Below are 15,307 nucleotides of genomic sequence, written 5' to 3'. Positions count from 1 at the left end.
GAGACTTTGCACACCTTAGATTCTATCTAAGGTTTAGAACGTTCGTCAGCCAATCAGATTCAAGCATTCAATGGCCCCGTAGTATAATCAGGATTATTTAAATAGACAACTAGTGATCGCGACGTTCCACAAGTGCTGATATAAGGACCACTGCTTTTATCACGCAGACAATGATATTTTAGTACTATTAACTGTTATGGTATTTATTATTATTATTATTAATTAACTTTTATATAATTTATATTGAGTTATATTTTAATTTTAGGCCTATATGTGCTTTTGTTCTAAATTATGTGCTAAATATTTTAATACGATTTTATTTGAGTTAAGTTTTAGTAGCTAATTTCAGTACTTAAAATTTGTTGCAGTTGCAAAGGCAACATTTCATATACTCTTTTAACGATTTTAAATGTACGTTTTTGATCAAATTTATAATTTTATTTCATATTTATTTCAATAAACAAACAAAAAAAAGTTTTAATTTAGTATTAGTTAACAATAACAACACTGTTTTAGCAAGGTTACATCATTAAGACAGTAGGTGGCGGCAAGTGATCTCTATGAGTGAATCATATAATCATAGTGAACTCACTCAACCAATTCTGATTTATTTAGAGGAAACACCACCGCTGTGCTGAGAATTGCAATGGCCATTTTACTGAATGACCTTTGAAAACATGTTGTTTGACAAGCAAAAATCGACAAAGTAAGTGTTAATATTGTGTCTAAAATGTAAGTTACTTAATATTAACTTATTTTTATTGAACTGTCACATTTGTGCCGTCGGTTTGAATATCAGTGTATTAGAAATAATTTAGTGAAACTTAACGTAAATACATCTGTTGTAGGCTTATAGCATCCTGTAAACTCAAGATTGAGATATATTTACAAGTGCATTGAGTTGGGCTTCCCACTTCACCTGGAGGCTTGAGAGGTGAGATTTGATGTTTAAGGACAATATTGAGAGTTGCTGTTGTGTCTATATAAGCTATGCTGAGAACTGCATTCTTTCTGGGACACATAACAATGGCTTCCTGTTGCGGATATTTAATATCATTAAAATTATATTAAAATGGTTGCCTTTATTCAGACGCCCCAAAATAATCTGTTATTAAATACCTGTAACACAATGCCTAAAGATTCAGCCAGTCATTCAGACTCTGCCAGTGCTGTTGTTATCTTAGTGTGCCTGTAAATCAGCCATGCAGCATGATATAAGCTGTGTGCCAGATATAAATCACACTCTACCCAAACAATGTGAGAACAGAAAACCAGCCATATGCTTGCTAGTTTAGTTTTCTTGACTATGTTGCCTCATAAGATAGAATGCTTAGGTTTTAATTGTGTGTGAGGTAAGCTACCTCCGCCAAAGGGAGCCCAGATGACACGTCTAATGGCTTTGACCCAATCCTCCATGTCATTCTGGGAGTTTGCCATGAGCAGGAAAGCCTCATGGCTGAGAGCCGATCTGTCTTTCTCTCCGGGACAGCCTGTGGAGACAGAGAGGGGGAAAAGAATAAATAAATAATTTGATTGGTACTGAGAGCATCCAGTCCCCTGACATGTGAATGGACAGATAAATACCAAAACATGAATAATTCTATTCATTTACATCATTGTAAATGCTTCTGCTGTTTTTATTAGAACACTTGAAACACATTTCATAATTGACTAGAAGCACATAATGCTGTGGCATAATATAATTCACAATTGCTGGTCTTTGTGACTGAATAGCTATGTATAATGATTTTCACAAAAATGTTAAGTAGCACAACTGTTTTCAACATTGAACAGTAAATCAGCATATTAGAATGATTTCTGAAGGATCATGTGACACTGAAGACTGGAGTAATGGCTTCTGAAAATTCAGCTTTGCCACCACAGGAATACATTACATATTAAAATATTTTTTAAATGTTGACAACATGACTGTATTTTTGATCAAATAAATCCTGCCTTGGTGAGCATAAGACACTTCTATGAAAAAAAAAAAAAATCTAACCAACCCTAAACTTTTGCATGGAACAAGATATATAAGGAGAGGTCAACAGACATTAGAATATCTTTATTATAGTATAATAATACTGTTTTATCTCAATATATTCTAATATTATCTGCACAGGGTATGGTTGTCTGTACAGTATTTTAGTGAATATACCACTAGGTGGCACCAAAGTCATGGGGAAACAGCCCATAGACAAAACAGTGATTTCTCTTTATGACATCATCCTACATACCAGACATTAACCATAGCAGCACAGGAGAAAAGTGGTATTTTGTTCTTAAAGGAAGGACAGACAATTAGAGAAGCCATCTTTTGAGCTGATTTTTAATCATTCTGTTATTCAAATTAACTAGAGTTGAAGAGTTCATATTCCGTTGATTTGCTTTTGGATGGTTTTCAAAAGCACAGCATGCCGTGTTAAATTCCTAGCATTATGGAACTGTGACTTCTTTTCATTTCCTTCTACAAACAGCCCTCCCTCTTCATCTCCCGAAAATATCCTCTTCATAAATTCTGTTCAACCTAGTTTTTGTGGATGGATGGTTCCATTATCTGTCTGAGACTGGCTGCAGAATAAACTGAGTATTGTCAGGTAGCTAGTGGCTGTGTCAGACGACACATTGACTCCCTGAGGAACGCCTGACTGTCTCTGTCTGCATGTCTGAAAGACAGTGGGAGTGGGTGATGCATTGCCTCTGTGCTTGTGCCCTTGGCAGATGCAGTTCCACTGCCTTTCTCTCACATGTAATGACAATAATCAAAGACTTGACTTTGTAGAGAAGTAAATGTGACCTCTTCAGAAGACACAAGCTGTTGATTCTATTAGGACCAACCTTTATTTTGTTTTTAGAAATGGGTCTTTTGAATTTGAAAGACTAACTGAACTATAACAGACATAGACAGGTGTAACTTTCATGTTGTGTTTGGTTCATTTTGTCCCGGAGAAGATTTTCTATTTCCAGAAAATGCTAGTTATCGTTTTATCGCATTGGACTAAAACATACTGACTTTGCTCACACAAGGCATACGAATTTGCCACCTTGTTACACTTGTGGTGTAAAAATTGCTGTTAAATTTCTGCTATATTATTACCAAATATTGGATTACATTTTTTACTTTCTATCAAATAGTATAGGTTTTATATTTCTTTTTGCTACAGAAAATGAGTCATATATAGTGATTTTGCAATGAATCACTACAGCCAAATTTATCCACAAATAATATTTTTTGTTTTTCCAAATTCAAACTCCAAATTAAAAAAAGAAATACAAAACTTGTGCTAATTGACAAAAAAAGAACAAGTTGACCAAAAATTTGAATCCAAGATATAACATCAGAATGCCATTTCAATTTTTTGTTTATAAAAAAAACATTTCATTTGTTTTTTTTTATAATGAATTAAATGTAGTTTTATTTTATATTATCTTAAATCTAAAAGTTTAGTTGTATTTATATTTTCTTAAATATAACTGAAATCATTGTGAAATTGATGTTTGAATGAATGAATCTGAGTGACTCATGCTCATATGTGTGCACTAGTGGATTGAACATTTGTTCTAGTGTTGCAGGTACCATAAGCCCTCAGATTTTGGTTAGTCTTGGACCCTAAGGCACCAGTGGACACATTTTCATTCTGTACTCCTGCAAGGCCAAATTCAAGGTCAGGAATAATCACTCCACATTCACAACATACTCTAATATCTGAATTCCCAGCATTTTATATGTCCTTGCTGCCCCTTATCTGTTACCCAAAGCATGCCTAAACTGCTCACATCAACATTCTCCTAGCGTGCATATCCCAAACAATGATTTTACTATGACATTCATCATATTTCCACGGGAAGGTCATGGATATGGACTATTTATAAAATGAAGGACTGAACAGTGATGTGCATGTTTAGCATTCCACTGGTGGTAAGAACCAAACAATGTCATGCTTTGCAGCCCACCCTTTAATACATGATGCATTGTTCAAGATAAAACATGTACTTGGGAAATTAATCTCTTCAAGAGTTTTTGCTCTGCTGCGAGACAAATTTTCTTCAATAATGTCCCATTAGTTAAATACCTAGGCGTCCGTCCTATCACACCTTTTTTTTTAAAGAATTTCCACTTACATGTTATCAGTAATAATTTAGTTTTAGCTGTCTTTGAGCACTACAATGCATTGTATTTTGTTAAATCTTTGTACAGTAACAAAGATTTCACACCTTGAATGAAATCACACTATAAGAGCTCAGTCAGCAGCTTTTAGGTGGCTGCTGCATGTCTTCCTCTCTTATGTTCTATCAGAGCAAAATGGGAGGCAGCGCAAAGCCCAAGGCATAGTGTGCGGTTTGGCCAGCAGTTGACTGGGAGGATATCCAGCACGACAGGCCTGAGGCTTTCAGATGGAGATCTTTATTTTAAATCCAGCACTTTGCAGACACATTTGCCTTCAGAGGTGAAAGTCTGCGCCTTAACTTAATGAGAAAACTGACAGCAGGATAAAGTTCAGCAAAACTTTATATCAACAAACAATTTGCTTTGCTTAACAGATAACTTTGAATATAGTTTATTTTACTGTATATCATATCTGTATATAATAACATATGTCTGCCTAACTGTATCTCTCTCTGTGTATGTATATACATATATACATATACATACACACACACACATGTATATATATATATATATATATATATATATATATATATCTCAGAGCAAAATGTTTGCAAAAAATTACTTTACATTTTTTCATTTGTCCAGCCAAATTAATTATAGGTAGGACACTGGAAATTTGGCAATTAGATGTTTTAGTAATGAAAATTATCTATATTAAAAAATTGTGGGCACAAACTAGTTTTTTACCCCTATTTTGAAGTTACTGTACTCTGCTTTTGCATTGTCTGCAAAAAATAAGAAGTCACACCAAGGCAAAAGGCAGTAACTTCCACATTATCAATATTTGGTTGCTGATCACCATTTACAAAAACGTTACAGTAACACCTGTATAAAATCTAGTGATCATGGGCTGTCTCATATAGGCTACTGTCTATATGCCTATTGTCTATGTAGCCTAATGTGACTGTATTAAAGTTATTTTTTTTTTTTACCGTAACAAGCAGACCAAAAGTAAAACATGTGACCGTTTTGCAAACAATTTATTTGCTATGCTCAGCAGCGTAAAAGAATGCTAGACATATAACAATTGCTTTTATATTGACTTTAATGAAATGGCCAAACAAACGACTTGTGGATTTATGTGAATGCCAGCAAGCAGGAATAATGCTCAGAATGCTTGTGGATTAAACATCCCCGACGACGTTCATCGCCATGGATTGTTTTTATCTGGTTACAAGAAAAGGTTGGATAAGGATTTAATTGCGAACTGTTAGTCGGTAACTGATTGTATGATTGATCATGCTACAGCATTCAAGTCCACACCATAGAACAGGGATCCTCAAATCTGGCCCACAAGATCCACTTTCCTGCAGAGTTTAGCTCTAACCCTAATCAAACACACCTGAGCATGCAAATCAGTGTCTTCGGAATCATTAGAAATTCACAGGTATGTGAATTTTATCAGGGTTGGAGCTAAACTCTGCGGCGCATTGGCCTTCCAGGGCAAGATTTGAGGAACCCTGCCATAGATTGTAAAAAAAAAAGTCCACACACGTCCAACTAGAAGTGACAGCCAGGTGAATAATCTGCATTATAAAAAAGAAAAAAAAATCTTTAAAGGTTATTCACGTTTATGTATTGCTGCCAAGGTATCTAGTCTTTACAGTGCTTTGGCTTTGTTATATGGAGCTGTTTGGTAGATCGCGATCTATCTAATTCGTTTATCTACACTGTAATTTAAATGTGGCAGACTTGAATGGAAAGTAAAAAAAGGCAGAACACCGTATAACTCCAAGCCGTAACCGTAACTTCATTTTGACGCGCAGTTAAACAAAGGCAGAATGCCGTAACTCAATTTGAGCATTCCAAACAAAGTGAAAGAGCCGTAACTGGTGTTATACAGTGTTCTGCCTTGGTTTCTCCGGGATTTTCTCTGAAAAACAATGAAATTGACTCAAGATACTTATGCACATGATAAAGGATTTCTTGAATGTCCCAAAAATATCAATAACTCATTTTCAACCAAAATCGAAGTTACGCTCTTTTTCCTTTGCATGGCAGTATATGTATATATATATATATATATATATATATATATATATATATATATAAAATTAAAAACATACAAACATAGGAACCACTTAGTAGAGCACAACCAACCAGATTACCCCAGCAACCACACAGAAATGCCCTAGCAACTGCCTAGAAACCATTCGAAAGCACCTAAACAGCTTACATTCCTTTAATGCTGTATCTCCTTTAATGTCTTATATTTGAACTACACTAGATCTTGAAACTCACTTCCAGACAAGAATTTGTCAAGCCAGCATTTTTTCTAGTTGTATTGTGTTGCCTGAAATTCTTTTCAGAAACACAAAAATATGAATCTAGAACATTCAGAATAGATATGCTATCTAGTTTAGAGTGGTCACAGTCACATCCTAATCTTCTACAAGTCCACTTTGTTGGAATAATGAAGCTAACCGCTAATTGCTAACACAATGTGCGTCAATTGTGTTTAAATTCTTTATGTAGAGCAATTTGGTGATTATGCTAAAACTAAATCTTTTCCACAAAACCAACATCCTCTAAACATCTACCATTTGGAAACTCTTATCAGTCCTGTTGGTTTAGTTCTCTCTGGGGCTGCTGTCTCTGGTTCTGATTATTGCCGATGAGAGCTGCTCCGTGGTGAGTCTCTGTTCTCCTGATGGGCCCCCATTACTCCCACTGTCATAAAATCAGCTGACCCCCAATGGCTTCCTTATATTCTGAAAACCATTAGCTCTTCTTGTGTAGCACAGCCCAGAGAATCGGCACTGTATCACAGAAGAGAATTACATCATATAAGAAATGTGCTTTTATGTATCAACCTAACGATTTGCCATAATACAAAAGGAAACGAATAAAGATGTATATATACTGTATTGCTAGCTTTGTAAAACTTACTTTAGCGAGACATATTTAGGGCAGGAATTCAGAACCTTTGTCTTCTCAATTATATGTTTCATGGTGTGGTTTTAGTTTTCAGTTTAATTGTTTCAGAATGTGATGGATCACTTTAGCCAGGTTTTCACAACTGAAAAGTTTTTGTAGATAAATGCAAGGATTATTCTGAACTTTGTGACCATTTTTGTCTTGTGTACAAAAACAAGTACAAGTACCCCTTCATCAACATAAAATTGTGTTTTTTGTATCTAATTTGTACTAGATATCATTTAGCATTATCATCATTATTAAAAGTGGCCATTACACTTTTAAACTAAAATAATTCGATACTGTAGGTGAAAAAAAGAGTTTCCTTTAAAACTAAATCAATGTGTGAAATATAGAATCTGTTATTTTATAACAGCATGTAGTTTGATTTTGGTTTGATTGGCTAAGACATCAAATGGGACAAAAACTGTAAAACAGTGATATATTGCTGATATATTGCACGGGAAAAAATGTGAGTGAAACAAGTACAGAGCAAGTACATATTGTCACGATGTTGCTACAGATTTGGAGCGAAGGAGCAAGGAACACCAAGACGCAGGAGAATTCTCACAGTTAACCGTCTTTAAACTACACATGTAGCACAACTTGAACAAACACAGACTGCAAGGACTGGGGTTTAAATGCATGGGTTAACGAGAGTAATCAAATAGACACACCTGAAACAAATGACAATCAAACAGTGGAGAAACTGGGTCACGGGGAGCACATGGGGAGAAACACACAAACAGACAGTCCAAGGGCGTGACATATTGCCCTCCTCCCGGAAAGCGCGTCCCTGCGCCGCAGGAACAACATAGGGAGGGATGGTGGGAACTTGGGAAGAGGCTCGGGAGGAGGACGGAGTCCAGGGTGGAGACAACGGAGGGAGGAGCCAAGGAGGAAACAGGAGGAGCCAGGGCGGATCAGACGGAGGGAGGAGCCAGGGAGACGATAAGAGGGGCTTGGAGCAGGCGGTGCCAGGTGAGACCCAGGCCACAGCCATAATGTCGATCCACTGTGGAGCCGACGGAGGGAGGAGCCATGGTGGAGGAAGGGCTGACGACTCCAGGGGGCCGACCAACAGCGGAGATGGAGAGCCGATGAGCCAAGACGACGGGCAGGATCTTGAGGGCCAAGGCAGAGCAGATGGCTCAGGCAACCAATACGGATGGAGGAGGAGCCGAAGGGAAGGAGGAGCCTGACAGATCCGGAGGAGTGGAGTCCCGAGGCGACGGATGGTTGACGACAGACCAGGGCAGAGCCGGAGGGACGAGGGAGCCCAGCGGAGCCAGTGGACAGATGGGCTACGGCGGAGAGGAGGGAGCTAGGAGCCATGGTGGAGCTGACAGGTCGACGGGCCAAGGCGGAGTTCGGGGCTTAGAGGCTGGAGGCGGAGGCAAGGGATTCTCCATCCACGGTGACGATGGAGGATGGCAGACCCGCGGGGCTCGCACCGTATAAATGGTGGACTGAGGGCGAGCAGAGGGGCTGCCAGATGACAGAGGTGGAGGAGGCAGGAGCAGGTGGTGGGCGGGCATTCTTGAGCCTCCGGGCTTTCAGGGCTGGTGTGCACTGCCCACACACACTAAATTGCGACTCCCAGCACACGACTGATAGGGGATCGACAGGGCTGCACTCGGGGACACAGTCTTTCTCTGAGCAGGACGTGGAATCAGGAGCCCTCTCTGGGCTGGACAGGGCTCCATGGCGATCCTCAGCTCTGACGCACTCCTTGGCGATGGCTCGTCGGTCACTATGGGCTCTGGCTCTCCATCAGCGGTGGGCTCGGGCGTGCACTCTGCGCAGCCGGGAGATGGTGGTCTGGGCACTGGGTCTGGCTGTGTTCTGGATGGGCGGTAGATACTCTCAAGACACTGGATAATAGCCTCCCTCCAGCTCAGTCCAGTGGTGTCTGGGAGGTCGACGGGGCGGTAGTAGTTTGCCCCGATCCAGAACAGTGAGTTCAGCGCAGCGTCGTCAAACGCCGTTAAGATGGCGAGCTGGCTGAACTCAACCGCATACTCCAATAAGGAAAGGTGAGGGAGGTGAACTTGGCAGTGAGGGGATCCATGGGGAACACGGAAAACATAACACTGAACAAAACGCAGAAACATAATGGAGGGAAAAATGCAAATAAACTTTTTGTCGGTCGGGTCTTCTGTCACGATGCTGCTACTGCATTGGAGCAAAGGAGCAAGGAACGCGGAGACGCAGGAGAATTCTCACAATCAACAGTCTTTAATAAACAAACAAAGGGTAACAAAGGGCTGGCTGGAGACACACGTAGCACAACTTGACGTTCAAGACCCGACAAACACAGACTGCAAGGACTGGGGTTTAAATGCATGGGGTAACAAGAGTAATGATATAGACACACCTGAGACAAATGCCATAATCAAACAATGGAGAAACTGGGTCATGGGGAGCACATGGGGAGAAAAACACAAACAGACAGTCCGGGGGTGACACATATACTGTAATCATACCATTAAAAAAGTTTGGGGTCAGTAAGATTTTTTTTTAAAGAAATTAATACTTTTATTCAACAGAAAAGTGGCAGTAAAGACATTTATTATGTGATTTTACAGCATTTGATTTCTATTTCAAATACATTTCGTTCTTTTGAATTATTTGTTAAAGAATCCCAAAAAAAGCAGCACAACTGTTTTTCAAAAGAACAGCATGAAAAATTCAGCTTGGCTATCAAAAGATAATGTATATTCAATATATATTGCATTATTTTTAATTGCAATAATATTTTACAATATTAAAGTTTTTACTGTATTTTTGATAAAATAAATGCAGCCTTGGTGAGCATAAGAGATTTCTTTCAAACGCATTAATAATTCTTACTGACCCCAAGTCGGTATATTCAAATATGTTCCACACAGATTAAAAGTTTGTTTTATTTCATATTATTTTTAATTATATCTTTACAAAGAAATGAAATGTGTTATGTGTTAATTACAAAACCTTTTAATAGCCCCAGAGTTTCTTTGTAAAGTTCTTTGTTAGTCATGTTTTGTTTAACAAAGCAAGTCTACACCTCAAGTACTCCTGGAAACTACTGAAGTACACCATAAGGAATAGTGGTTGTCCTGGTTGGGAACTGCTGCATGAGATCATGACATCTATAAATGCACATCAGTATAACAGACTATCACAAAGAAACATCTGTATTGTTACTATCACAATCATTTAGGAACTTCATACGAAATGTGAATCAAAATGAGCAAGGAAAGGGTTAAAGTGTCAGTTTCAGATCAGAGAGCAGACAAACACCTTTCAGCATAGTTCAGGCAAAATTACAGGCCCTCACATTCATGCAAGACTACCTCACCAGCAGCAGCTCCACTCCTCACAGCCTGTTCCAAAAATACACGGCTCACAAAGCCACAGCTTCCTGGATCTTTTTCATGCATTTGTAACAGATGTTACAGTCCTTACAACCCACAGCTGGATCCAACATAGATTATTTACAGGTTAAAAAACAAAACTCCCATCGCCCATAAATTCCTATCCTGCTATAAACACTGCACTGTACTTTCACCACGGTAAATCTCACCTATCAATCCATACAAGTTGCTGTCTTTATGAGGAAAGTGTATCCTTACCCTTAGCATGAACAGATCGGTGCTCCTGCAGCTTGCGGCAACCGAGCCCCATGTTGGCATGCAGGCGCCAAAGAGGGCAGCGCTACAGCTGTGCCATGTTAGTTACATCTCTGGCCCTCCTGGAAGGTGAATATGCAACATAGGTGTGTGGCAGGGGTGTGTGATTGAGGGAGAGAAAACAGAGAAAGGAGTGGAAAAAAAATGTGCATGGGACGGAGAAAGATAGAGAGAACAGAAGAGAAAAAAGAGAGCGCAAAGAACCCCACAGTACCATCACCGCCAGAAACCCGAAAAACAAGTCCTCCGTCTGCTTCATTCATTCATTAAAAAAAGAGTTGTTGTGTTCTCTTTTTTTCAACCTTTTTCTTCCCCGCCCCCCTGGTCTCACCCTCCTGAGCGGAGCCACCACAGTGCTCATCTTTGCCAAACACTGCAAACACCCCCCCCCCCCCCCCCCCCCCCAAACACAAACAGACCCAGCTAATCAATCTGTGTGTGTGTGTGTGTATGGTTGGGGGGTTGATGTGTCTTCTCATGGGGGGGCGGTTAAACATTTCTGCAAGCCTGATGCACAAATCTCTGCATGTTGCTTGGATCTTTTCCCCTATTAAATCTAACATCTTATTAATTAAAACTTCCCCTCTTTGAAGACATTTCGAAGACCACAAGCAGCTTTGTGTGTTACACAGATGCTTTTATTGCACATTGCCAGAGGGCTTTAGATCAGAGCTTTAAATGTACCAAACTGCAATCTTCACAGACAGAGCGTGATGCTTCTGTCAGCTTTAAGGACATGCTCGGATCAGACCTCCCTACTCCAGTCTGCAGTCATGCTTTTGTGTCGAGAGCAAGCGTAAATAGAGCCATTGTTTGAGTGACTGATATAAAAAGACCAGGACTTATGGAAAGCGGGTTTAGTTTGGTGTACTTAACAAAACACCATTATATGGAGAAGCTCACGTTGTCCACCTTGCAAAAGGATTATAGGGGTGACAATAATAATGTATGTAGTACAGAATGAAAGAAAAATACATAAATGAAGGCCAGTGAAGAATCTCAACAACTAATGCATGCTTCATTCTCAGCAGAAGTTGCTAAGACTTGCCTTTTGTTTGGCCTATTTTTAAGAGCTATTCTTTCACCAACTCCTAAGACTCTCCGAGAGAAGGGATTTAGCCTTCATTCACTTTTAATCTTAATTTCAATAATCTGGGATGCAAGACCACCAAGACACATCAGAGGTTTTTGTGTCCACTCTTCATGCCAAACAATCAATGATTAATCAGTTTTACATTTTTACGTAAAAAGTAAAAGAGAAAGTGTGTAATTTTCAAGCATGACATAGTTTAAGTATGAATTTACGTAATCCTCTGTCAATACATTTGAAAAAAAAATACAGTAAAATCAGTAATATAGGTCACACTTTAGTTTGGGGGCCGATTCTCACTAACTATTAGCTATGAACTTTGCCTCAATAAACTCCTAATTTACTGCTTATTAATAGTAAGGTAGTAGTTATGTTTATGTATGGGGTAGGATTAAGGGATCTAAAATATGGTCACGCAGAATAAGGAATTATTATGTGCTTTATACGTACTAATAAACAGCCAGTATGCTAGTAATATACATGCTAATAAGCAACTAGTTAATAGTGAGAATTGGTCCCAAATCTAAAGTGTTACCGTAATATTTAAAAATATTATGATGACTTATTTATTCAAAGTAACTGTTGTCTATTTTATTATATTTTAAAATGTAATTTATTTCTGTGATGCAAAGCTGAATTTTCAGCAGCCATTGCTCCAGTCTTCAGTGTCACATGATCCTTAAGAAAACATTCTGATTTGGTGCTCAATAAGCATTTCTTCTTATTATTAATGTTAAAAACAGTTGCGCTGTTTAATATGTTTATGAAAAACATATTATATTTTTTCAGTATTATATGATGAACAGAAAGTTCAAATGAACAGCATTTATTTAAATTAGAAATAATATATAACATTACACATTTTTACTTGAATTTTGATCAATTTAATGCACCCTTGCTGAATACAAGTATTCATTTTTAAAAACACGCTGACTTAAACTTTGGAATGGTGGTAACGTTAATGATTTATTCATTTTCTTTTTTACCTTTTATTCCATCATATACTTGTTCATGCTTAGATTTTGCTTCAGCATGAAATTAAAGTATTAAAGTTAATTAAAGTATTAAAGTCTCAGGAAAGAATACAGACACCTCAGTGTAGGTTGAACTTTTATGTTCAGGTTTGACTGCTGTAGCAACAGCTTGTGATATTTACATGTTGTAAATGAAAGAATTCTCTCATCAGTCATTTTATGACAAAGACGGGAGAGAGTCTGAGCGTTGCTAAGCACCTAAATAAAATATCCTAGTAAAAAGACAACAGCATTTTACTATAGCATCACCAAAGCTATAAAAACTTGACCATAGTGGACAGGTTTCATAATGCAAACAGATTTTTATATAGCATTTCTGCATAGGATGGGAATAAAAACCCTGACCGGTAGGGCCACAGATATATGGACTGTATAAGGTTTTCTAATACTTGACAGTTAATGATTGCTTTCATTGGTTTCAACACAAGCAGCTGTGTCACTAAATGCATCTTGAAGGTCTCGTTAAGCATGTGTCACTGCTGTGGACCACACAGGCAAATGTGTATCAGTTTCACCCATTTAGACTTTATTTTAAATCAAGGACCACCTGCAACAGCTCATGTTAGCCTGACACTCCATACTGAATTCAAGGTCAGATAAGGTCACGTCCTTAGCTTATGAGATGCTGGGTCAGGCTGTGCAGAATGATGCAATAAGTGGAGGTTCCCAGAGTACATATAAACATTAGACGCTTCAGCAGAAACTGTCCCACAGGAACATACTGCTGCATCTATGACCCATGTGACACAACAGAGGTCGATTGTTTGCTTTGAATTTGGAATTCAGGCTAATCGTGTATTATTCCTGATATGTGACACTCCAAAACTAAGTAAATAAAAGCTAAATAGATAAACCAGATGAACGACTCAACAATAACTTTACATTGTGGGTAATTATAAACGTACCATTTGATACACATGACCTCACACAATGGGTCCAAACAGAAGGATCGACTAGTGGAGACCACTGGCGAAATTTGGGTAACACTTTACAAAAAGTCCTATTAACGTAACTAAATGTTTTAACTAATATTAATTACCAATGAGCGATACATTTGTTACAATATTTACTTATCTTTGTTAACATTAGTTAATAAGAATGCATTTGTTTATTGTTAATTCATGTTAGCTCAGGTCCATTAAATAATATTTCAAACTTTTTTTAATGTAGATAATGTTAATTAATGGAACCCTTATTGTATTGTTACCAAAAATTGTATTTTTTTCTAATCTAATAGAAAATGAATTGATGCATTAAAATACATTATATTATCAGCATAACTAAATGCCTAATGAAAGCAACATTTATATATATATATATAAATATATATATATATATCCTCTTTTGTGTCATGCATTTTTCAATTGAATTTTTTAAATTATTTTATTACAGAGTTTAACGAAAACAAATCAGATTTTCAATAAGGTATCAGACTTTTGGACCACACTGTAGGTGGTCAGCATTTTGCACATGAATGGATTTTGGTCTTCACAAATGTCCTTCATGTATCCTCAGAGGACACCTAATGCCCTCTAGTGATTAACTCTGGTAATGAGGAAGCTGTATTTCATCAGTAACAATATGCAAGCCGCTGCTCAGAGGCTGCAAACACAGTGCCTTATTTGTTTTCTTGCTTTGCCATTATATTCCTCCTTGAGTGACAAGTAGGATGAAGAGTTAAAGTAAGAATATACAATATAACATGCACAGATTATGCCTTGATGCCACAAGCCTTTAAATGCTTTATTAAATCAGACCACAGAAGATTCTGGTAAATTTAATTATCTCCTACCTGGAACTATTTCAAAAAGATGCCGCCCAGGTTCATCAGGATTGGCTGTCAGCTCGTTGACTTGACTACCTTGCAACGGGATACATCCCTGGAGGGAAAAAGAAAGAAAAGATCGTTTTAAACAGTGAAAGCAGGTCTGAAGGGCATTTTTTTAGAACAATTTGTGTTCATTCTGAACAGTTCTACATCATTTTAAGATGTTGTAAACAAACAATTTCTCTTCGGGGATAACTGGAGATTAGTGTTCCATTAGGCTATTGTAATTTGATAATTGATTTGTGGTGCTAATAAGTGCCTATAGGGGCTCACCTTCAGGGCAGATAAGGCAGTGTGGGATTATAGTTCTCTGTTGTGTGCATGGCCCAATTTTACGCTGTAATCAGCAATGCTGAGTCATGCATAATTAGACCCAACCACAGTCAAATTATAAATTATGCACCAGCCTCCTTTAGCTCATCCTCCATTCTTCACTGCCCCAGCATTAACACAGCAATGCAAGTTCTCATCGCTCAACTAAAATTCCTCTCTGCCATTCAGCTGCAGTTAAATGAAATTTCAGAGGGTATGCATTGATAAGGGTAAATGCTTATAGGGTTACCCACTCAAATGCAAGCTGGCTCATTTCTGCTGCAG

The 15,307-nt window shown here is 38.1% G+C and overlaps 1 protein-coding gene across 2 annotated transcripts in view; it reads right to left on the bottom strand.

Annotated features, from left to right (window-relative positions):
• Positions 1 to 15,307, bottom strand: part of LOC306884739 (rho GTPase-activating protein 22-like) — a 28,331-nt gene that overhangs the window by 5,917 nt on the left and 7,107 nt on the right. The window contains exons 3-4 of one of the 2 annotated variants that reach the window (XM_079440901.1): positions 14,675 to 14,762; positions 1,362 to 1,490 (exon numbers count right to left, since the gene is read on the bottom strand). In XM_079440901.1, coding sequence (XP_079297027.1) covers positions 1,362 to 1,490; positions 14,675 to 14,762 — 217 coding nt within the window. Of the gene's footprint in view, positions 1 to 1,361; positions 1,491 to 10,701; positions 11,003 to 14,674; positions 14,763 to 15,307 lie in introns of those variants that run through there. The other variant, XM_079440902.1, reaches the window with a different exon arrangement.

This window comes from Barbus barbus (genome assembly GCF_936440315.1).
Source record: "Barbus barbus genome assembly, chromosome: 18".
In the NCBI taxonomy this organism is placed as follows: domain Eukaryota; kingdom Metazoa; phylum Chordata; class Actinopteri; order Cypriniformes; family Cyprinidae; genus Barbus; species Barbus barbus.
The sequence above is the reverse complement of the archived record's forward strand: the minus strand, read 5'-3'. Positions and strand labels throughout refer to the sequence as shown.